This window comes from Strix uralensis, chromosome 11 (genome assembly GCF_047716275.1).
Source record: "Strix uralensis isolate ZFMK-TIS-50842 chromosome 11, bStrUra1, whole genome shotgun sequence".
Classification (NCBI taxonomy): Eukaryota; Metazoa; Chordata; class Aves; order Strigiformes; family Strigidae; genus Strix; species Strix uralensis.
In genome coordinates, this window is record NC_133982.1 from 9,236,929 (window position 1) to 9,261,435 (window position 24,507).

Here is a 24,507-nt window from a genome sequence, read left to right on the forward strand (position 1 = left end):
GTAGAACTGTTGCTCCATGAACTCCACAAACTCATTTTTTTCTACAGGCACTTCTGATACTGTTACTTAAAAGCACACTGTTTATTGGCTGTTTTAAAGAAAAGGAGTCTCCTGATGTTCATATTGTTCACCTGGATTAGGATTTGGCAATGCCTTCATTAACCTTCTAAAGTGGATTAATAAGAAAGCAATAATAACATTGCTGTTGATTATAATGTGGCTGGTATTTTTTTTTATTTAAACAGATGTGTCCTGAAAGCAGCAGAAATATTAGAGAGGTGCAGTGTGCGTCATACAATAACAAGCCATTTATGGGTCGATTTTATGAATGGGAACCTTTTGCTGAAGGTAAGGGAAGACAACTTGGTTTTGCATTATTATACAGATTGTGTTTTGGAAAAGCAAATGTGATTTTTTACCCATCAGGCTTTGACTGTTTTGCGTCTTGCTCATTTTGCTCTGTTTGTCTGCTGCATTTATTCACGGCCAGACAAGTAGGTATTCTCACATCAATATTTCTTACATCTTCCAGGAATGAAAGCATGCGAGTACTACTTTGACTGATATACTATTGGCTCTGTATAGTGTTGCAACAGTATTTCAGCTTCTACACTGTTAACTACCTTCTTTTTTTATGTATTTACTTTTGATGACAAAGGGTCAGTATGGGTTCATTTCAGTAAATGGAGTTAAATTTTTTAATGCCAGCTTAGCGTGTGACTCATGGTCCTTATGCATTCAGTTCCGGACTCTCTGGCTGTCTAATTTGTATTTTCTAATGGTATGTTTGACAGCTGGGATGCTGACTATTGGAGGGATATCTGTGTGATGGAACACAAAGCAGCAGCAGCTCTAGTAGTGGTCTGCCACCCCTCTAGAGTTCTAACCCTTGGAGGATGAAATCTCAGCCAGTTGGGGGTTATAACCTTTCTCCAGAAACATGTTTTGTGAAACAGTTATTTTGTTTGTCTTTCTGTAAACAAGAGCTGGGCCCACCTCAGTTAAGATTTGTGATTATGTTTGAGGTAAATAATTTATTCTTCAAATACGTCTCTGGTTTCAGAGGAATTTAGTTCATGTCTTATTTTTTTAATTAACATTTTAAAAAAGCTGTTTTCCACAAACTTTCAAAGACCAAAGGGGATTTATTCATAGAGAAATACATATGTATTCTGTGGACTAGCTATCTTTATTATTCTGAGGCCATTCTATCGCTTGGCATGAATCACTAGTAGGTGAGGACAATGATGACTTCGTTACCCACAGCCTCCTTTACCAACAGGCTGTGTGTCCTCTGTACCACATATTCTCTGCAACGTCTCCTCTCCAAATGGAGGCACAGTCTCACCTTAAAATTTTAAAAAGAATTTGCCTGTATTTTTTAAGTGTCTTTTGAGTATGGCTTTTATGGCCTTCTGTGTAAGTAGCTACATATAATACAATGCCACACAATTAAGCAGAAGTAATACATTTGATGTCTTACAGTCAGTGTTTGTAGTCTCTTTGCCGGAAGACTTCATTACAAATAAAGGCTTCAGTGTGTTATGATTTATCTTTAGGGTAACGCCCTGCCCCGGTATGTCCTAAAATTGATGTAGTGTCATGATTTACCCGATTATGCACATCTTCAGTGTCAGTGATCTGCTCTGAGGCAATTAGCACTCTGTGTATGTTTTACTTGCCTTCAGTCTTTACACTGTGCTAAGTTGCTTTCCCAGCTGCGAAAGGGAGGCAAAATAAGAGATTTGGAAAATGGATGGTAAAGTTTCTTTCATGATGGAGGGATTCCTCCTGGTTCTCATATTTTTATTCCCTCTCCCTTCATCCTAATCGATTTAGAAGAAAAAAAGGGTGATAGCTACTGGTGATTTTTTGCTGTTAATAAACTGAGGTCATGTCTATTCTGTAATATAGAATCTGATACGAAGTTTTGAAGTGAGAGCCGTGAAAAGCACATCTGTGTAGGGCTGCAGCTGGATATGGAAGATGGCATGTGCTGCTGTCACTGTATTGCTCTTGGGGACTGAGGGAACCCCTTGCTGGACTGCATTGTGTGAATAGCTTGCTTTGAGCCAGCTTTTGGGGTTCTGTGCTTTGCCTCACTGCACGAAGGCAAAATGCCTATTTTGTAACAATAAAGACCCTTCCAGAGATGTGCTGAAGGAAGTATTAGAAGTCATTGTTCATTTATTTTTCAGGGGACTCAAGGAGTGTTGCAAGTGTGTGAAGTTCCTTTTTCCTATACCCAGAAATGGACGTTTCCATGGGTACTTAGCATGCTAGCATGCTCTCTGTAGTTTCTTTAGCTGAGCAGCTTTGATCCACAGTTGATGTTACCTATTTTTACAGTTCAGCATGAGTCAGTGCAGATTCAGGTAGGTTCATATCTGACTCCCAATCCATCTAGTAATGTTTGTTTCTAATATAATTGTGCCTCAGTCCAGGTTTTATCTGTTCTGGGCATGGTAAAGACTTGCAGAGCTGTACCTCTTTATCTCAAATGATGAACATTCAGTATATACTATGCTTTTAATTAAAGTCATGTTTGGCATTGTGAAGTTGCCCGAAAGGAAGTTTCAGAGCTGTACAACTTTGGCATTTCGTACAATGCATTTAGGCAGAGAAAAGAGCTTGGTACCCCAGCAAGCACGTGGCCAAAGGCATATTCTGCAGACAGCATGACTTCTCCTATAGCGTAGTCCCAAAGACTTATGATGTATCAGCTTTGATGCATCCCTTTCTGAAAGTGCTATTGACAAGACACAGCCAACGCTGAGCCAGCTCAGCCCACCTCCATCTTCTTGCTTCCTACACAGCAGCTTTGACTCACTCTACCCTGTGCCAGGAAAGATGACTCAGGGAGTCTAAGACATGCCACAATCGTTTCTTTTTCCCTCCCCTGCATAGCACAGCTTGCTCCTAATGTTTATGTTGGATCAATAAGGGGAGCTAAACCATAATTTACAGCTCTGTCTTGATGGTGAGTTAAGTGTAATTATTATTATTTTTTAAAAATACACATATTTTTATTTCTCCCTTGTTCAGATTGGTACAGCTGCATTTCTAACCCCTGTTTTATCTGCTACTGCTCCAACACAAACTTTTGTCTTTATTAAAAAAGCCGTATTAAAGGAACTGTAAACCCTATGAATTTAGAGTATTTAATGAAAAAAAACCCCTAGTTTGTGTTGGAGAACCAATAGCACATACTGACTTTAAGGGCAGGATTTGAGAGGACAGGTCCAGTTGTGACAGAGGGAAAACATCACAGTGACATGACCATAAAACCTGTAAGGAAGTTCAAATCTACAGAAGCAATAAATGTTTTAATCATTCTGATAATTGAACTCTTTAATTTGAACTCTTAATTTCAGCTTTTATTTTTAATTGTGGTGAAAAATTCTTAACCTAATGTGTTTGGTATTTTGATGGCTGTATGAAAAGAATCTATCGAAAGGAGAAAACCTGTTGGTTCAGCAAAAGGATAACTCAGTGCGAATCTGACCACAGGAGTCTCTCTTAGTGAAGTATAACTGCATTTTTTGAGAGGAGGGAGACAACTGCAGACTTTTTTTTGTCAGAAATCCTATACAATGTTAAAGAAGAAATTAAGTCCTCTTCAGGAAAATCTGTCTGATACTTCATCTTCAGGAGGATGCCTGGATAGTCTTATGCATCCAAAATACATTATCACATATAATATTTTCAAATCAACAATTGCAGAAAATCCTGGGCAACTTCAGGCCCTCTTGCTTTGAGTTCTGTTTGATAAATGACAGCCAGGCTTTTGTAATAGTATTTTATAGTGCAATCCTAGCTATGGGTTTGTGTTAACAGCTGTCAGAATTACACCTGAGCCAGGCAGGCAGGCGTAGGAGCAGTCAGTACACATGCGAAGAGCATGCTGGGGCTCTGCAGTGGGCCCTCTGTGCTCTTAAGATGCAGAGTCCTGCTGGGACATTCAGTTTTCCCGGCCTGTGCTGCCCTTTGGTGTGGGAATGAGCAAGGGGAGCTGCTGGGAGGGCTGCCTCTGCCTGCTTTGCCAGTGGAAGAGGACTTCCAAGTCGAGGAGGAGCTGTGATTGCATCTCCAGTATGTAAAACTTGAAATAGCTAAAAATGTATTCTTTGGCTTTTTTCTTCTTTTAAAACGTAGCAATTTACAGGCAGAAAAATGCTGCAAAGTTTGAGCATTTTCTCCTGAGAGACAATTTCACTTTCTTAAAAAAGAGCAAAAAAGAGAGTTTTGCAAATCAGAGCCTGGTCCACTAAAACGTGATTTTCCCCTAGAAGATATTGATGCTTTGCCCCCTTCCCTCATAGTAAAAGAAATGCAAAATTTTCATGGAAATTATTCTGTTTTCTCTTTTGAATTTTTTTGATTTTGTTATTTTAAGGCAAAATTTTAATGGGACGTTTTCTAAAATGCAGACTTGATTAAGCATTTCCTCCAAATGACGTGATTTTTTGCTGCTTCTTGAAAACCAGCTCTAGTTTCAGTGCTCCCCTTTCAGGTGAATGCACTTGTTTGCAGAGCAGCACGCTTATTTATCTTTTTCACAGTGACAGCGGGAATTCTTGCTGTTTCACATGTATGTGCTATATTACATATGCAGCTGTAACTTGTGTTTGAGCTCACTGGATGCTAGTTAACAAAGGTAACAACGGGAATGAGGACGTGGCTAAAGGATCATCATAGTGGTGGCTGTACAGATGATTTAGTTCCACTTGGTAGAGTCAAGATGTCTTTGGCTTCAAATACTGTATCAAGCCAGAGTTTCTAGGAACAGAGCCATGCTCAGATCATGAAAGCTGTTTAAATAGTTTGTTGCTGGCAGATGGTCGCTGGTGCAGAGCCTGGAGGCGAGTGCAGAGTGTGAGGAGAGGCCTCCCCTCCCTGGGCTAGCTGGCGGGCTGGCCTGGAGGGCAGCGCCTTCACCTGCGCGGGGCCTGCAGGGGAGCCAGGGCAGGTGAGCTCTGACAGCGAGGGGCGTCTCTGGACGGCCCGGCAGAGTTTTGCTCGGTTCCTGATCTCCACGTGTGGCTTCCTCTTACGGCTTCTCTTTATTTTTTATTTGATTGTAGGCAGTACACCACGTTGCTCTTTGGAGCAGGGTTTGAGTCAGGCTGAGTTTCAACTGGGATAAAAAGTCCTCTAGCTGAAAGCTGCAGTAACGTATATGAAATGGCACTAATGTCACTGCTGCATTTTCTGGGGGGGGGAAAAATGGGTCTCTAGTCTCCCGCAATACCATTGTTGCCAAACCTAACTACTGATGGGCACCATAATGAGCGATTCAAAATCAACTGAAGTGAGAGAGGCTGGCAGGCACCGGGTGTCAGCACCCAGCCTGGTGGCAGGGCCATTGGGCAATTTCAGCTGGCTTCTGTTTACTTGAAACGTATCAGAATCCAGACTGAATGGGTGGAAAGATATTTGGTCTGCATGTTTTTCACTCTGGACTTCATGATACTCTTTCTCTAAAATGACTTTCATGTCAGTGCTCCATCCTGAAGCCTGTGTTGTGTTTAGAGGAGAACTCACTGTAGAGGTAGATCTGTGCATGCTGTAAAATCCTTTCTGAATTTACTTTTGTTTTGAAATACCTTCTAGTAACCTGACTTCTAGCTATAGATGTGTCTCGGCTACAGCTGTAAAATATAAGCTCTGAAGAAAATGAAATGTGTAACTTCCACAGGTCTCTAGCAAATACTGCAACTTCAGTACTTTGTGTCAGATAAGAGACATTTATGATTTAGACTGAATTGGTTTTTGGTATTAGGATGAGCACTGAAGACTAATGCAGCGCTGCTACATTTATTTATTCAGGTTTTTTGTTGCTGGATTTGTAACAACAGATTTTACTCACTTTGAATGACAAAGTAGCTTCTCATAGCAGATCAAAATGTAGTGGCCCAATTTAAGATGTTAAGTTCCTAAGAAATTTCTTCAGTCTGCTGGTAATTGATGGCCCTGAAGACACTGAATGAGCTCTGATTAATATGACTTAAGCAATTATAAAAGGGAAGAAAAGCCTAATTGATCTTTTAAAAATCTTCATCAGGTGCCAGGAGGTGCAAGTGGCATCAAGCACTTCTGCAGTGGAGTATACAGAAGTCAGAGGGCCGGGTTCAGAGAGGTGTTATAGTTACAGTTAACAGGACAATGCAAACACTGCTTACAGATCCTTGACTACCAGCTGTAGGCACAGAATAGTTTTGCTGGTGTTTCAGGATTTGGGAGGTTTTGGCTCATTTGCTGAGGCTTTGTGCAGACAAGGGTATATAGGCTTGCAAGGAAACAATTTGTTCAGTTCTCACCAATAAGATATTTTGTGGAGCATCTTCCATTCAGTTGGTCAGCAGAAATCATCCACCAGAACAAGGAAACCTCAGCACATCCCTTCCTGGTGGGAGTGTTTGTAAGTCTGCTAAATGAATATCAAAATTTTGACAAGTAACACTTCTCTTGTCAGATTTCTACATGTTGCTTCTAAGTTTTCTATTATTACATGTGACTATTTGTATATAGCTACCAAATAATGTTACAGTAAGTTTTGGGGCCAGATAGAAATGCGGCCTATTGGGTGTTGTGTAATGATGTGAATCAATGGATATTCTGGGCCAACCCTGACTATATTAAACTTGTGTTTAGTGTGTTGTTTTTTCTTCTGTTAGAATTATGAGATACATGTATAAACAAATTATATATTGTTAATATGCACGTTATTAGTGCAAGCATTCATTTAGTGTCCATTGTTGGATTTCATTACATCTTAACATAAAACCATTCTAGAAACATTGTAAAGTTTGATATATACAGAGAAACATAACATTCGTGTCATCTTTTAGGTTAACTGGAAATGGAACTTCAATTTAGTGTAATTAGAGAATTCATCCTTGCATAAGATTAGTAAGGTAGGCCCTGCTGTGTTTCCTGAATGCCTGTGATTTCTTGGCTAGAGGAGTGCAGTCCTTGAGCAGCAAAGGAAGGGTAGACCCAGTTTATGAACTCTTAGCCTTTACTCATTTGTAACTGCCAATTTGTTGTGGCTCAGGATATGAGCTGAACTAGTGTTCTCTTAATTTTGTGCGCGGTACTTTGGCAACCTAATTTTTTCACCCAAAGGACAAGAAGAAGTCTTATTTTATTTATACTTTCTTTAGTAAATTACTTCTAGTTAGTGAACAGACAGATGTTTGAGTATATACGCAGTATCTCAAGAAATAATCCAGCTGTGCTGCAGTTCATCCAGCTGCAAGGTATTATATTCAATGAGGCAGCTGCTTGAAGTCTTCATTTCTCATCACAATAGACCATACTTCTCTGCTTTTTTTTTTTTTTGCCTCCACCTGTTAGAAACCTTGGTTGCTTTTATTCCGTTTTGTGGCTAGTTGTTCTTGAAGCTTGTACTTTTAATTGCATGCACTGCATTTTTTATGACTTTTTTTTTTTTGTTATTCCTGTTTTATGTGAAATGATGTAGCCACAGATTCATCAAAGAGGCAACAGGCAGGGTTTTGGGAGGTTTGAAATGTAATGAGTAGATGGTGTTTGTATTTGTCGATTAGCTATAACTCATCGCACACTTCTCTAATGATAGGTAATAACAGAATATAGGTAATAACAGAATTGGCATTCTTACATTTCATCACAAAAAGCAAAGGGATTACTACCTGTTTTTTTCCTTGTTTGTAGTATGTGTGGTAAAAAAAAAGTCTAGGAGTTGGTCTCAGTTCCTTCCTGCAAACCAAAAGTCTAAGTCTATGCCTATTAAAATTAATAAGCATTAAACAATTATGCTAATATAATTCCCTTCTAGATGCTGTTCACATGTACATTTCACATGCATTTTTCTTCAGGGTTATGATCTAGCATAATTTGAGATTTAGGAAATAAATTTGTAGAAGTCTAGTGAAAACTTCATCCTGTTTTGAATTTTATGAGAATTTATGGCTTCAAGTCTTCAGCTACTGCATGAGTTGACACATGAAATATACTGCAATTTGCTTTGCTTGGCCTTTTCTATTATCTGTTGGGCTACTTTTAAGTTGGATCAGTCTTAGTCTCTAGCTGTTTCAGGAACAGTTACTCAGCAAATGAGTAACATTAAACTAAACAGTAAGCCAGTAGCAGAATAGTATAAGACATCCTGAAGCATATACCTGAATTTATTGACAGGAGCTTAAGCACTATAGGCATACAAATTCCTCTTGAATTCTGATGGAATGTGAGCTCTGATTTCTTTTAGACTCATTGGAAATCTTATCTCGGGCAGTGAAGTATTCATTTTTCACACATTACTGAAAATTCTATTTCATTTTTGACTGAAATATCTTTGAAATGTTGCTCACTTATGAGACTAGTATTTATTCAAATTCAGTAGAATAAGAAGTTCATTTATGCTATGTCCCTTTCTCCCCTTTATTTATTCCCAATTTGTGAATGGATCACAGGAGAAAGCAGATGGAAGTTTGCAAAGCTTTAAAAGTATGGCTGTGCTAAAGTATCTGAGGCATTTCTTTGACTTCATCAATAAATCTGTTTCCTGAACATCTGTTGTGTTGAGCTTGACCTGGAAATTGTAAATATCCTGTGTATTACTGAAATATGTAACTATGACTATAGAAAGCTTTAATAAAAAAATATGCTTTGTTACTTATATGTATGGAAACCTAATGCTTCCACATGGCAACTTACCTTTTATAGTTATTCTTCCTAAATAATTTTATTAATATACATGTTTTGATTTGTGTTAGTAAGAAGATCAGTGATATCAGAGCCTGGCTTTTACCTGGGATTCTGTGGTTTGTTACAGTTCAAATAATAATGCATATGTATTTTTAACTGTACTATTTTAGGCAGGGACCATACGCTGACATATGCACTGCATGTTGTAATGTTTCTAGGTCATTGTGCGTACCTCAATTTCTCTACTTTTCTACTTGCTATTTGGAGGGGAAAATGGGTTAAGAGGGATGAGAGCAAGAAGATTTGGGTGTTTATAGATGGACATGTGGATGAGCCTCAAAATTGGACAGGGTTGTTAGTGACTTTAGGAAAATGGAAAATGACATCCATCTAATGCTATCATTCAGCAGTAAGCTCAGTACACTCGGAAGTGGACTTGAATGTAAACCATGTAAACAGAATCAATTTTTAAGAAGACAAGAAAGTGAGAGAAAGGAGATGAGCTGACAAGCCGTATCTGTCCTAATCTTACAGGGTTTAGATAAATTTGGCCTAGTTTTGCTGTAGAAGGGACGTTGTCTTCTGTATCCCGGTGACCAGTATTTACTGCTGTATTTTAGAGTATCTGACCTGCCTAGTTGCATTAATTGCGAGTTGGATAAACATCTCACGAAGAATTATGCCCTCATTTCAAAGTACACTTCTTAGTTCCACTGGTGGGAGCAGAAAGTTAAGGATGGATGTTGTGGCTTTCAGGCTCAGATTTAGAAGCAAAATTGTATCCAGATTGTGTAGTAATGAAAATTGTTAGGCTAGGACAGAATGTAGAAGGCAGATTTGATTTTTGCAAAGCACATGTGGAAGTGAGTGGTATAGATTCTTTTAAGCCACTTTGATAAAACTTATCTTTACTCCCTCCACTTGCTACCAACAGCAGGACCTCCATGGGTTCAGATCAGTATTCGTGTCTGCGGTATCAACAAATTTCCTGATACTGTGCGAGCGTCTCTGAGAAATGCTGTGCAAATGCACACACTCATGACCTGATCTGAAAAAAAAAAAAGCCCAAGAATTTTTTTCCACTGTAGTATTCTCTAATTTTATTTGTTCTTCTGAAAATGAGTAAAGAAAATCTTTATTGAATTTCTGTAGTAGATTTTTACCTGTTAGTGGTCCTTGGAACAAGACACAGACACCCAATATTCAGAAATGAATTTAAAAAAAAACCCCCCACCACCCTCCTGTAAAAATGAATCAATGGAATAATTCGATCCACAAACCCAACCTACTGGTGTAAAGTACTTAATAGCTTTGTCACAGCTTTCTTAATGTCTGACTTAAGCTGTCAAACAGAGTCTTTAATAAGCAGGATTACATGAACAATGGTATATGACCTCATGTGATCTGTAACAGACCTTATATATATATATGTATATATATTCCTTATATAGCTTCATTGTGTCCTGTGGCTCTGCAGAGCAATCTGAAACTTCCTGTGGACAGATAAGGATTTGGATCCCTTTGATTTGGGAAGCAACCTGGGTGGTATAAAGGTGGGCATGGGAATACTTTAGAAGCAGAGTCCTACTAGAAATCAGGGGGTGTGGTTATGGAAGTGGTCATCCAGGAGTGAAAATTAGCATAGAATACCCTAGGAATTAAACCAGCCTCGGGCAATTTCAGGGGTTGGTCTCTATCATCTCTGTGTCCTCTATTTTGGATCTTGTGCCAAGCACAACTTTCTCAGAGCCAAAGCCTCTGCCATGTATGAATTAGGAAATAAAGATAATGCTGATTCCTCTTTTTCGTCAGTTCTAGCAAGGGCTGTGTGGCAACCTTACCCAGTGGTAGAATTACAATCTTTTTGAATCTCTATTTCATTTTGTAGCATCAGATCCACTTGTATGTTGGGTTTGTCAAGATAAGGGAGAGAACAGGACGGCAAATTAAGAATCTTGACTATCTTATCAAAAGGGAGCTTTTCTCATGCTTTTCAGTGCTGTTTGCATTGGCATGGTTACTGTATACAGTAAATATGTACAAGTGCTTTGGGATGCTTTAGACCTTTTTGAGATGATACTGTCATTTTTTAATTCTTTTTTTTACTCCTGTTGTCCATGGGAAAAGTCCTCCATTAGCTTCAGAGCCAAAATGTCACTCCAAAAATTTGCCTTTTCTCTTGGATTGACATCTTTCACTTCTTTGGCTTCCTTACAGCAAAACACCAATGTAAAGAGGACATGCTGTCCTTATTCCTACACCTCTTTTGGGATACGAAAAATGATCTTAGTCCAAATTCTCCTAAATCTGTTCTTTTTGCTGGTAGATTCCTTTTGTAACAGAGACAAGCAGGCTTGGATGCTCTGAATGGATGTATTTTACAGCTTCACAAGCAAAGTATTTTATACAAGTTTTATGATTGTAGTCCTAGCAGTCCTTGTCACGCAGATCTGCACAACCATTTCTTGTAGTATAATGCACTAGAATGGGGGAAAACTTAGCGCTCACAGTGTTTTGCAGGTGTGCGCTTCTTTCGCAAACCTCAGTGATCTCACCATGTCTCCCAGATCCTTGAAATGGTCTTGAGAATAAAGTAGAGCTGCAAGGTCGAGACTGTGTAATCATTTAACCATGTTATACATTAAGTCTGGGGAATACTGAATAAACAGGCAAACAATTAAGCAAAGGGTTATCAACATGTGTTCCATCTTTCTTGTTAAATGTATGAAATATTTATTCAACACATTTCTTGTACAATTTTCAATTTTTAAAATCAAGTATATATTCTTGATTTTAAACACTTTCTTCAGTGCAGTGTGGGTTGGTTAACCTAGAAGGCAAAATTGAAAAATGCCTGGTGAATAATGTTTTCATGTTTAAAAAGAAATAAACAACTGATATATAAGGAGAAAATACATAAATCAAGTTTGATAAGTAGAAAAGAGGCTCCCTACTAAAAAATACATGTCAAACTATGTTAGATTTTTAAAATTACTATCTTTGCTTCAGTTTATGTGTTAAAATAGTTTTTTGTAGATTCAATTATGCATTTCAAAAGGTTTTAAATAGTTTCATAATATTTTCCATATGTTTGATTTCAAAAGAGCTTTCACATTTAACTACTCCAGTCAACAGGGATTGTCCTAAATGTGGTGCTGCGTGTGTAGCAGGCTGTGGAGCTCCCAGTCAGGTTGTTGCTGAAGTTAAAGGAAGGCAATATAAATACGACTTTTTATAGGTCCTAATGGTCCAAGAATTGTTGAGGTTAGTGGGAGTTTTTCCCATTTGTTTCAGTGGCTTTTGGATGAGGTCATTTAGAAGAAAATTCACCATGTAACTAAAAAAATGAAAAGAACTGATGTCTGATCCTGCAAAACTTTGTTGCAGGTTGATAATATCCAGATTTCTGTGTATTCAGAGAATTGGTGTGTATCTAATTCTGTGAAGGCTCAGGACCTCACTGGAAATTTTCAGTTTCTTTGAAAAAAAGATGACTGGGTTCAAAGGGTCCACCTGCGTCCCTACTCTGTTCAAAGGTTCAAGGAGCTTTTACTGAGTCCAGGCCCAGTTCTGTTGGGTGAGTGTACAGGCAGGGACTTGGAAAGCAGTGATACATAAATGTGGGATTCAGAGTTTTCTTTCATTCTGTGAAGGATTACAAGTACACAAAGAAGGGGTTTTAGGACCATCTCAGAGACCAAATTACTTCCTTCTTGACCCCTCCCCAAAATGTCTTTTTCGTTTTACTGTATGTGTTCCTGAGTAATTAAAATTGTGACTACTAAATGAAACATTTATTCTAGTGTTGACCTTTTAAGTATTAACAGTTCTCCTAAAAAATTAAAATAGTATATGTATTTGTAGTTCAAAAAACCTCAGAACAGTGAAGTAACTCTTGGAGAAACAAACTACAGAAGGGGTGCTAGTAAATACAGACTCTTTCCCATCTACTTTGGGAGACTGATTTCTTCCGAGTATTTTTCATTATGTTGAAAGAATTATGTATTAAGGTACTTTTCATTTGTGGTTTGTTCATTTTAAGCCGGTTCCAGTATCAGTTTATACAAAAGGAAAGACAACATTAACTTCAGAGGGAGTCAGATGTGAATCTAAGCATTTATCTTCACAGTTTCCATTTGTGTACTTGAAAATTGCTTATGCACACTCTCAGCAGTAGAACTTGCACTTTTGCTTTCTGGAATATTTAGGTGCAAAATTCTATTTTCTTAATGTAATTTCTACGGCATTGTGTGGATTTTAGAAATCAACACCTACATATACTGAAAAGATAGATATGCAAGTTGTAGTTCCAGTGAAATTTGTGGATTTTACCTGATTAGCTTTATAAATGTTTTAGCTTTTATTTATCAATTCTGAAACTGAGGTTTGGGTCAGTCTACAGGTGGGACCAGAAGCTTTGATCATAGTCATCAATAGCAGTGTGGTGTGAGTTCACAAGCCCAGAAGTTGGGGCTAGCTGAAAAGTTTAGGAGGGCTTTGCAAGTACAGAAGACGTTAGGTTTCAGATCTGGTGAGTCTGCTGCTGCTGTGTTTTAATAGTAGGAGTCGTGTTGATGATTGACATCTAAGCATGGTGTAGGGCACTTAAAGCATGAGCAATTTTTGTCCAAACGAGAAAATCCAAGTTCTCTGGTAAGGCTATAATTGCAGGATTACCAGTTTACAGGGATGTCTGGGTTGCTTCTGGAGGGGCTGTCCCAGTCTCTGCCTCTGAGCCACAGTAGTGGTAAAGTTTAAGACATGCTTGTGAGTTACAGCTGCTTAATGAAAGTCCATCCCCAGAAACATGCTAACTGGTGATTTCCATACTTCCTGCCTGTGGCAAACACAAGGTAAAAGTAATTTGCTTAAGCCTCTCATTCCGATAAAACCTCTTTCTGTGGGATATGAGTGGGTGAGAAGACTATCTTTTCTTTTGTAGTATAAGATGAAAGCCTGCGAGGTTAGTCCCTGCGGCTCAAGCTGAGTACTGAGACTCACCAAGCTCGGTCTTAGTCTGGAGTCACTGTGCAAGACTTTAAGAGTGGGGGAGGGATGGGAGGTCGTAAAGATAAACTACTACAGAGGGTTCATAAGGATTAAGTATTATAGCCTATTTTTTAATGTGGCACTCCTTTAAAAGCCCTCAGATTGACCATTTCCAACTTCATCTCCCAGTATTTCAAAGGAGCACAGAGTTTACAACTCTCATTGATGTAACTGTTTCCTAGAAAAATGAGGTTACTTATTAATATGAATGTGGGTGCCTGTGCTGCACATTATTATTTAAATATAGGCATTCCTGTGTTTCTGGAGTATTCTGTTAATGTTTTGAGTGGAGGCTTTTGGTAGTGCTGAGTGTTATGAAGGGAATTAAAAAGATTTTGCCTATTTAGCCAGCATAAGTAGTTGGACTGGCATTTATATATGCTTGATATTTCTTCTTGTTATGATGAATTACTATTTTCAAAGCAAGGAAAATCTTACCCACTGTGAGAGAAAAGCTTATAATATGGATGAACATCAGAAGAAAGAGATTCCCAGTGGTCGTATATAAAATGAAAAGCAGAACTGGCTTCTATTGTGCTCTGTTTCCATTAGACATCTTGGAAGTTTTATAAGCACGGCTCATAATAAATATCTAAGCCACAGCTTGAGGACTTCTACAAAGGAGAGACAATTCTTGCTAATATTTTTCTGGATCAGTCCTCCCTCTTACACCCAGACAAATCTCTGGCATTTGTCCACAGAGTCAACTTGTGAATTTGTTAATTTGCTTTCCATATTGCACTATATAACTCTGAATTTAAATCCAAACACCGCAAATTTAAAATTAAGTTTGAAAGAGCCAGAGAACTGTGGATTAAATTTGCTCATATATCTGCAAAGAGAGGAGATCTGCTTCTGAATAATTTTGGTCACGGGCCTAAAAATACTGAGGTGCAACTCACTATGGTTGGTTCTGCTGAAAACGGTACAGTGATCCCTCTGGAGAGAGATCACAAAGAGCTAACTGTTTGGATCCATTACACCACTGAGGTGGATATCAAGTATAAAAACAGAAACAGACCTCAAAAAGTTGAGCCTGATCTCTTTTTTCCAATATAATAATATGAGTCTGGTGACATCATCAGATCTGAAAAGTAATATATACTTTTACTGTATTTTTTTTTCATTACTCCAATATAAATGTAACCCAGTGTATGTAAAATGCATTATAGCAAATCCGCAAGCAATTTCCTTCATTGTAACAAATACTGTATCTCATTAGACCAAAACAAGCCCCCAGTTATGTTGCCGAACATCTGCTTAATAATTTCAAGTTCCTCCAACAGTGCTGCCAAAACAGCTAAAAAGTCAACATCTAGTCCATTACTTTGATCAACTGAAGTAATAAAATGATAAATAATGCAGCAAATGCAGATCTGGTGAAAGCAGAGTAGTGCTATTGTCCCTGTCCCTGTGTTCAGATAGCTGTGACTGATGGTGATGCGGCTTCAGGCACTGGAACTGGTATTCTGAGGGAGGGGAGCAGTGGGATGCTGAACTAGATTTCTGGCTTGCAGACATTTCCTATCTAACAGTGAGAAAGTTAGTTAATCTTTCTGTGTAGAGATCCTGACTCTAAAATCCAGTTTAAAATACGCTTTGTATGTCTCATGGGCTTCTGTAATGCATATGAGGTGCTTTAACATTAATGATAAGCTAAAGCATCTGTAAACAAACAACAGGTCAATGTTTATGTAAAATTTGGTGTGAGTTGTAATGATGCTTACTATTTGTCTGCTTTGTGACTATATCAGTTTCTGCTCAGTATGTCTTAGGAAAAGGGTCACTTTGTGTTGTTCCAGTGTTAACATTTTGACGACCTGTTTTCATTCCAAGTGTGAACCAAAACTGAAAATGGGAATATTTTCCACGAATACAAAACATTTTTTAAGTATCAAATTATTTGGGGTCAGTATTGTCAAAACTTAAAAATATATGTATGATTGTAATATTATTAGCATTTAAATTATTTTTTTTTTCAGATTTCGGTAAAATATGTTTCAGCATTGACATGAAACAAGGAAGTGGAAATAATTTTTACTTCCCTCTGTCCATTTTCAGCAAAACCAACATATTCCGAGGGATGATTTCAGTTTTCACAAAATCTAATTTTTGGAAACAATGGGGAAAATGTCAATTGAATGAGTCCACTGTATTTGTAATCAGACTGAGAAATACGCTGAAAATATAATATATAAAGTGTTCTTAAGTGCAGGTACTGAATTTATAATTTCCCTGTGAAATTATTGTTGCGCAAGAGCCAAGTGAAGACTTGTTCCTTCTTCGAATAGCGATGTATTATACCATACCATTGTGTGACAGTACCAGTGCCTTCTGTTTGTGCGTTTGTGTTGTTGGTTTTCGTGGTAGTATTTTGATTCTGAATTTTTTAAGGTCCAGTCAGTCACACCTTGAACTAGCTTTCAAAAAAATGCAGAATTTTAACCCTAAAGAATGTTAATCATCATCAAAATGCCTTAAAAATACTCCCAGAACACAACCGTACAAGCTTCTCGAATTCAGAGAGGGAGGCAGGAATGTTGGATTGATCAGACAAGGAGAGAGCACTGCAGGGAACTTCATCTGTCGGAGCTCCCCAGGGAGGATATTAAGGGGTCTAACAGCCCGGCTCTGTCTGATTTAACGGCATGGCTGTAGTGCATTACTGCCCCAGCGATCTGCCCAGGGCTTTGCTGAAGGTAACCGCTCCCAGCAATGGGACAGCAGAGGTTAACGTGTGTGCTGGCTGACTCCTCAAAGTGCTGCTGCCTAGCCACCTGCTGTAGTTGTTAGCCCAGCCAGGGAAGTTTACAGCTCAGATTTAATACAGGTAGCGTCAACCTGTCCCGTTCAGTGGGGAGCAGTGGCAGCTGAGGAGCTGGGACCCACATCTGCCTCTTGTGGTGTGGGATCCTCTTGGTCGGCTGCTGCAGAATGACCCACGGTGTCTGTCTGAGCCAGTGTGCAAGAGGAGTCTCAAAGACAGCTCTTGTGGACTGTTAACGGTGCTCTTGCTTACAGGGGTAAACAGTTACCCAGTTATCATCTGTGCCGCTTGCACTTTGTGAAATTGTGGATTAATGTGGGTTCAGTTTGTTCTGCTTTCACATGTGTTGACAATGCATAACTACTTTAGCTAGTAAAAAATAATAAATAGTCGTTTATAATGAATTAAGATAAAACCTTGAGGGAAATGCTACACTTTTCTGGATTATAATTTTTCCTCTTACCTCTCAATATCCATTACTGCATTGAAAGAAAGATGCACTCTGAAGTGAGTTTGATGCATTCTGATATGAGAATGTTGAAGATAGACTTTAAACTGTCTCAGAGTTGTATACAAGTAATGAAAAAGTTCTTTTACTTATGTAATTTGGGAGGTATATTAACAAACTGTGGGCTAGGGCATTCTGCTTTACTTGAAAAGCACGAGATTCCCTGGAAGATATCTGCGTTGTTAGTACTATGAGATTGGAAAATATTGAAATATCTCTTTTTAAAGTGTTGATCTTTTCCTTCTAATTTTAACTGTGCCAGTAAGTCTGAGAAATGTCAAGTCTTCATTATGAAATGTTGTCATGGAAACATTAAACTACTTCTGGACATGATGCTTTGTATGAGTATATAAAAGTTAAAATTAGATAAAAATGTGGATGGAGACATAAGAATAGAGACATTTTCAAAGAAATCTACAAGCATCTATGCATGGTAATTGCGAAGAAGTGTTGCACTTCGCTACTTGAAATGCAAAAAACCAGAACAGAAACAAAACCCACTGTGTTTTCATATCACAGTAACTATTATCAGGTGAAGTAATCTGATACAATATGAAGATATGCGTATTGCTTTCCTTTTGAGAAGCCTGAGTGCACCTATAGGAGTGTTTGGTAAAACTCTGCACCAGTATGCCTTTCAGGTGTCACCAGTCAGGTCAAGGGGGGCATGGTTCAGTACGGATCTGTTGGAGTTGGCTCTGTTGGTTTGGTCTAGTTAAAACCAGCTCAGGACTGTCAGTTCCTGGCTGTGTATGTTAAGGGCGTAAGGAGAAAAAAAACCTTTTTGTTTCATTGTTTTTCCACTGCAAGAATTGAACTAGTTGGCATTAATTACGGTGTCAAGAGACAAATTACTTTCATTCTGAAAGATACATCATAGTTCATACAGACAAATGCATATCCTGAGGATTTCAACTGTACAACCTGTACTATGCAGATGGCAGGATTAAGTGACCATGATGGACCTATAGCCATAAATCTTTGAATGTGAGGTTAAGAAGAAATGCTGGAATAAATACTGGTATTTGGAACATTACCTTTGAATTAATTGTGATTTGTAACTTCTGCTCTGCCACAGAAAGAAAAGAGAACAACAAGAAACAAAAGGTTTCTTTCTCCTTATGCCCTTAGCATAGATAGAGGGATTTCTGGGTCTTGAGGGAATCTTTTTGATGAGGTTCTGTGGGTGGGTTGTCTTTTGGGCAGAAGCAGCTCAGACCAAGATTAAGAGATGTTTCAATGCCACAGTGACAGATGATGTAGAGACAATACTGACTGTATTCCTGAACTTCAGTCATTTCCAAGAGATTCTTGCACATGACCAAGTCATTTGAAAAGAAGAGAAGCCTGATTCCGAGCTGATTAAATGGGCACCAGACGAAAAGAAAACAAGCCACTAGTTTGTTTTCAGCTGTTGGATACATTTCAGTTGAGGTTACTTTTTAACTACCATCATCTTCCAAAGCATTTGTAAAATAATGCCGAGAGTAATTTAGGGTGTTGTTTGGCATAGTTTCTCTTTTTTCCTCAAAAGCAATTTACACTGGCATTGTAGGGTCAGCTCCACCAATTCCCTTGCAAGTATTTCCTGGTTTGTTCCCCCAAATTTTCCTCCTTTAAATGGTGCATTTGCAACACATGTAATTTTAGACCTTGGAAAATGTTGTTTGCTTTGTTAGATGCCCGGAAGGTCTTCCGTCAATGAAATGGCTCTCTGTTTAGTTGATGCAGTGCTCTTTTTTAAAACTAGTTTTAGCAAGAAAAGCTTTCGAAGTGAATTGCATCAGAAATTCAAGTTTAGGCTTCCCACTGAAATAAACATGTTGGTGTTTGTTCTGGGGTATTCCACTCTATGTTTTGGTTAATACTGCTAATGGTATGGTTAATGGTATAATGTATTATTCAGTCTGGGTATTCTGCATTGATTAATGATATTGCATAAGGAAGAAAAATCAGACTCCACTAATAGCTTGCTATGGCAGACTCTTAGCTGGTTCTTTGTTGTTTTAACATGATGGTTCAATAGCAGTTTCTACCAGTTGAGGGTCTGCCCCATGATCTTGATTTTTACTATAAGGAGATACACAGGGACTAGGTCTGAAAAATATAACCAGCTCTGAAGGCCTAAGGGTCCAGAGCAACCCAAGAAAATTCCTTTTGTTGTATATATTGGTCCAGAAATTGTCATGGGAAAGCAAAAATACTAGCTGTTTTCTTATCCCTTGCTTTTTATACAGCATGATTAGATCTGCCATTGCAAACAGACTGGCAAATTCAGTTGTGATGTAAATGGTGGAATTTGATTCAGCAAAGTGGCTGGTTTTACTTGGCCAGCTAGAGACAGTATAGGCTATGACAGTTAAAAGCAAGTCAGAAGAGGAGTGCGTTTTTGGCATCCTTTTTCCTCAGGCCAAGCATAGCATGTTTGAGAAAGTGATCTGCTGCATGACCTATTGCTACAGGGCAGTTGTTACTTGCCACAGAAGCAGTTTTTGCCATGGAGTTCAAAAAGCATGCAGGAGAACATGATTCCCAGTGCTCATCCATTAATCAAATCTGAATTTCAGCAGCAAGCACATAGAATAAACATGAATTTTACCTCTGAGAACATACAGAATGTTAATAGGGAAAACAGTCAAAAAAGGTGTGCTGATTAGCCTAATTTATCCATCCTCTGTTTCATTATATATTTAGAATTTTATTTTCTGAATTTAAATGGTCTTAATTCTCTTTGGGAGAACTATCCATTATTTAATAATCTCACTGTCAGGTGTTTGGTTTTATTTAATGAGTTAGGTTCTGGGCTTGGGTTTAGGGGTTTTAATTTGATCTTACTTCTTCTGAAACCCATATCTACTGAGTATTCTTAATCCTTTTTTATGTACTTACAGTATTTTCAGGTGTTTATGATTAATTGTCTGACTGTCACTTGTACTGTATATGTTCAGTTTAAAAAAAATTTGAAGGAAAGTCTGGTTATTTCTTTCATCATTTATGAAAGGAAGATCTGGGTCTAGGACTTCCAAAAAGTTTGGCTTTCTCTAGTGACTGTTTATAAGCTTTCAGTGTTGGTTTTCTAGCACCATGGTTAGAGCTGTTACTAGATATACTTTTTGCTTGATATATTGAATTTCTTCCCTCCCCTTTCTCTCTTACTTATCCTTCTTTTATACTGACAATCCCTTAGTCTTCTCTATTTCAAATACAAAGGCACATCCTGGAGCTAATAAGAAATGTGTTGCTCATTCACGGAGGTAAATTGGGCAGGACCAGCCAGCTTCCCGCATGTTTGTAGAGCCCAGCTCTAGTGCATTTCGCTATTATCTGGTTTTAAAAATCTGTAGGAAAAGATAACATTTCTTATCAATTTTTATAAAAACAAAAACCAGCTGTATAAAGTATTAGCAGTTTGTCTTCATTTTTAAAATATAGTTCATGTGCTGCATACTGTAAAGCATGGAGAATTAATCAGTAAACATGCTTAGCACCAGCCCTGCATGGCTGAGACAGAGGAAATGTGATCCTGTGTACTGTACGTGAAAGTATGCCTGTTCTTACTGCATAGCCTAGAGTAAAATCTAGATCTCCGGTTAACATTTAGCATTATCCTTCAGGAAATTTTGGGGATCAGAATGATCTTTTAATACAGGATTGCTTTTGGCTGTTTTTCTAATACACACTATTCTGTGAAATCATAGAATCATAGAATCGTTTAGATTGGAAAAGACCTTTAAGATCATTGAGTCCAATGGTTACCCTAGCACTGCCAAGTGCCCCACTAAACCATGTCCCTGAGCATCACATCTACACATCTTTTAAATACCTCCAGGGATGGTGACTCCACCATTTCCCTGGGCAGCCTGTTCCAATGCTTGACAACCCTTCTGGTCAAGAAGTATTTCCTAATATCCAATCTAAACCTCCCCTGGCACAACTTGAGGCTGTTTCCTCTTGTCCTATCACTTGTCAGTTGGGAGAATAGATCGACATCCACCTCGCTACAATCTCCTTTCAGGTAGCCTCCTTTTCTCCAGACTAAACAACCCCAGTTCCCTCAGCAGCTCCTCATAAGACTTGTGCTCTAGACCCTTCACCAGTTTCGTTGCCCTTCTCTGGACACGCTCCAGCCCCTCATTGTCTTTCTTGTAGTGAGAGGCCCAAACTGAACCCAGTATTTGAGGTGCGGCCTCACCAGTGCCAGTACAGGGGTAAGATCACTTCCCTAGTCCTGCTGGGCACGCTATTTCTGATACAAGCCAGGGTGCTGTTGGCCTTCTTGGCCACAAATCAGCTCTGGCTCATCCAATAGTAACATTAATTCTGTATTTTTACCACTACTGTCCCAGTCAACAGAAATTACATAAGTTCTCAAGCACAACACATGCTGTTGGTTTCCACATGAAATAATAGGAATGGTGGGTTACAATTGGAAAACCTGCAAAATTCAGTTTGATATAAATGGAGTGGAAAAACCAGTAACTTGAACATATCTGGGAGTTTTAAATCCCAGGCTGATAATGGACAATTCAGTTGCAGCAGCTTTTATTAATCAAAATCATAACAAAAAATGTGGTAGAAGACTTAAAGTATTTTAAAATTCAAAATCAGGCTACCTATCTGACTTTACAAGCCCTATGAATACTGCCCAATTCATGTAGACTCTTGCAGACAAAACTGTTTGCACAAACAAGCTTTTGCTTTTATTCTTAATGTTGATATTAATTCTGATGAAGTGTACCTCTAATCTATCTGTTTATCTGAGTTTACTTTTCATGGCATGAATGCTTACAAAGAGACTAAACAGTTACCAGTGGTCAGCGCTGAAATACGTTTTTTAGTTCACTGAACTGTGTACAAACAAATTTTAAAACTATGTAGCTAAGCCTAAGAGCAGTTAGTCTTATTTAAACACTGGTAAATCCACCCCCAACATTTAATTGAGGAATTGTGTGTGCGCAGGCTTGTGAGGTGTTTGTATATGAAGGAAATGCTGGATGTATGTATAGCTCATATCATATACTCTAAATGTTAATCAGTTTATGATGTATGAAACTATGCTGCAATACATATTAAGATATTTATTGCAGCATTTAAAATACTGAAATATTTCAATAAATTATTGCAATGTTGCAATAATGTCACTAAATACTTCAATAAATATTCACTGCATAATTGCTCATTGAATTATTTATAGCGTTCACATGTAAGTTGACTTTTTGTTGACCAAAGTACCTGTTTATATTGGATACTGATCACAGTTACTGCTGGGTATTGAATTTGGAAGGCAAAGTGAAGGCAGCATATGTTCCTATACTTGTAATAGTCTAATCTGGTTAGTATGGGCATCAGTTGCAATGAAAATAGAATGACCTGAGGATTTGCATATATTGGCAACTGGCATATACACCTACACTGTAGACAGCTTAAATCTGTATACATTTGTCTTCACAGCTGTTTCTAGTCATATTAGCAAGATTGATATGCTAGTACATGCCAGAGGCTATACCTCCACTTTCTGTTACAGCCATCCTCTACAGAACCATGTGGGACAGCAGCCTGAATTACAAACGGAGATTTGAAAGCAGGTGTTAAGTTTTCAAGGAAGAAAAGGCTGTGTTGTTAAGAACAAATCCGAGTTTCAAAAGCATTTTCCTACTGCCTAGGATATTGGGTCTCTTAAGATAAGATTCAAGTAGTTGTGAAAATACAGGTATCATAGACATGTCCTGCTATTATGCAAGCGCCACTTTATTAATGTTCCTGTTCTGCTGACTATTCTCCTGTGTTTCTTTTTCTGTGAATTGCAATGAAGAAAGCTACCAGCTTTCTTCTGAGAAAAAATCCTCAGACTTATTGCTTCTGAGACTATTGCCTCTTGTCAGTTGTTTGAGATAGAGTTTGCGTAAGGACAAATAAGTAATATGCTGCTACCCAAAAGACCTTTTTTCTAGGATTATTCATGGTAATCTTTTTTTTGAAAGTCTGTGTCCCAAGAGGGTCTTGCACTTATATCTGACATCGTGAGGCTTCAGTAAAAGCACTCATTGTATTACTGTACCTTACTTGCCTTTTGTCACAGTTCACGTAACATACCTTGCATGTTTAATCAGTTTATAACAGATGAAACTATACCGCAGTAAGATAACTTTTCAAATATTAGACATCTCATTCCAGGGCCAGTGCAAACAAGCAGGCACTGAAGGGGCAGGTCAGCAAGATATTTGGGTACGTAAGAAGTAGTTAGAAAATAAAAATGTTAAAATTATTTTAACTTCATAGATTGAGATTTCTGTGACCGTAGAAAATATATATCATTAAGATGCAAAAGTTTTGGGTCTTCGACAGTCATCCGAGTAATTATCTGCATACAATACCTGAGCAAAATTTTTCAGTCATGAGTTCATTTGAATTTCTGTTTCACGAGGAATAGAAATCAGGCATACATATCTAACAAGAACATGTGATCTGTAAAATATAAATGTATATATTTTAAGACAATCTTATTTAAATGTACGTAAAAGTGTATAGCACAAAGAATCCAATTGTATTGAAAATTAAGTATGGTTTGGAGATTGATTAATTCTTAATTTTTAAAATTTTTAATTCAAACTATGATGGGAAATTCCTGTTTTCTTATGTCTATTTTAAAAAGTCTAATGTAGAGCTGTGTTTCTCATCTTAACACAGAATACTTTAATTTCTGCATAAAGCAATACTATAATGACATTGGCTTTGACTACATGCAATGGGAGCGTGACCTTTTGTAGAGAAAAATGGCTATATTGAGGCCCCAATATTTACCGCGTATGCACTTTGGGAGTTGTTCTTTGGGTTAGCTGTGGTCTGATCCCGTGAACTAAATGCAATTTATTAGAAGGAGAGTGTCTTCCAGATTAATTTAATCGGAAAGGAATCCAGTTTGCATGCTTAGAGATTGCTTGGCAATATGAACTAACAATGGTTAGTAGGGATTTTGGAGGGAGTTTTGCATCTCCCATATTTATTAGCATTTGAAAACGTACGTGGTGTCATTGAGAAATCCCAGTTTCATTAGTTCAGTTTTAAGAGAGGTTTTCTGGAGAAACTGGAGCTCAGTTTGTTCTGGCTGTGCTGTGAGGCCTCAGCTCATGTTCTAGCCAGTGTCCAGTGAATGTGCTGCTCTTCTCTATGGCTACAGAGATGTGCTGTGAAAATAGCAATTCCCATATGGCAACTGCAAATGAAGTGAATAAGCTGTTGGAAAATCATCCAGAATGACCTTTGCATTTGGTCACTGACTGAAGGCAAGCTTCTGTCACAGAATGAGTTTAACTCTGGATGGCTGATAGTCATGGGTGAACAAGCCTTGACTCCGTAACAGGTGAGTGCTCTCAGGAAATGAGAAAACCAATAGGCTCCTGTAGGGATCATTGTTAACAAGCAAACTTCTGCATGGGACAGAGTTTCCTCTTCTGTGCTGTCTTCTCAATAGGGATAAAGAGCAAGGTGCAAT

The 24,507-nt window shown here is 38.2% G+C and overlaps 1 protein-coding gene across 1 annotated transcript in view; it reads left to right on the top strand.

Moving 5' to 3' along the window:
• The window catches only part of THSD4 (thrombospondin type 1 domain containing 4), a 306,588-nt gene that overhangs the window by 55,511 nt on the left and 226,570 nt on the right, over positions 1-24,507 (top strand). Inside the window, exon 5 of the mRNA XM_074880649.1 lies at positions 246-348. Coding sequence (XP_074736750.1) covers positions 246-348 — 103 coding nt within the window. The remainder of the gene's footprint in view (positions 1-245; positions 349-24,507) is intronic.